Source organism: Eimeria mitis, genomic scaffold, assembly GCF_000499745.2.
Source record: "Eimeria mitis Houghton genomic scaffold, Emh_scaff953, whole genome shotgun sequence".
Taxonomy (NCBI): Eukaryota; Apicomplexa; class Conoidasida; order Eucoccidiorida; family Eimeriidae; genus Eimeria; species Eimeria mitis.
Genome location: NW_013577036.1, coordinates 8,511 through 8,865, shown reverse-complemented (window position 1 = coordinate 8,865; position 355 = coordinate 8,511). Strand labels below are relative to the sequence as shown.

At 57.5% G+C, this 355-nt stretch overlaps 1 protein-coding gene across 1 annotated transcript in view; it reads right to left on the bottom strand.

Moving 5' to 3' along the window:
• Window positions 1–355, bottom strand: part of EMH_0026010 (uncharacterized protein) — a gene marked incomplete at both ends in the record, with an annotated part of 11,841 nt that overhangs the window by 4,055 nt on the left and 7,431 nt on the right. Inside the window, one exon of the mRNA XM_013502556.1 lies at window positions 174–314. Coding sequence (XP_013358010.1) covers window positions 174–314 — 141 coding nt within the window. The remainder of the gene's footprint in view (window positions 1–173; window positions 315–355) is intronic.

The window sequence follows — 355 nt, the reverse complement described above, 5'->3', positions numbered from 1 at the left end:
CTGAGGAGACACCAACGGGGACGTTTGCTTCTGCAGCAGCAACAGCTGCTGCTGCTGCTGCTGCTGCTGCGATGGCAGCAGCAAACGCGGATGGTGCTGCTGCATGCAGCAGCAAAGCGACTCTAAGAACTCATCGACTTGTGAATACGTCAGACGAGCGCTGCAGCAGCAACAGCAGAACACAGGCAATGATGTCACCTTGCTGCTGCTGCTGCTGCTGCTGCTGCTGCGGCTGCTGCTGCTGCTGCTGCCAGCAGCAACGAGCATAGAAACGTCCGCAGCAGAAGCAACAGCAGCAATGCAACGCGTCAATACTGCAGCAGGAGCAACAGCAAGTTTAGCTGCGGCTGCAACA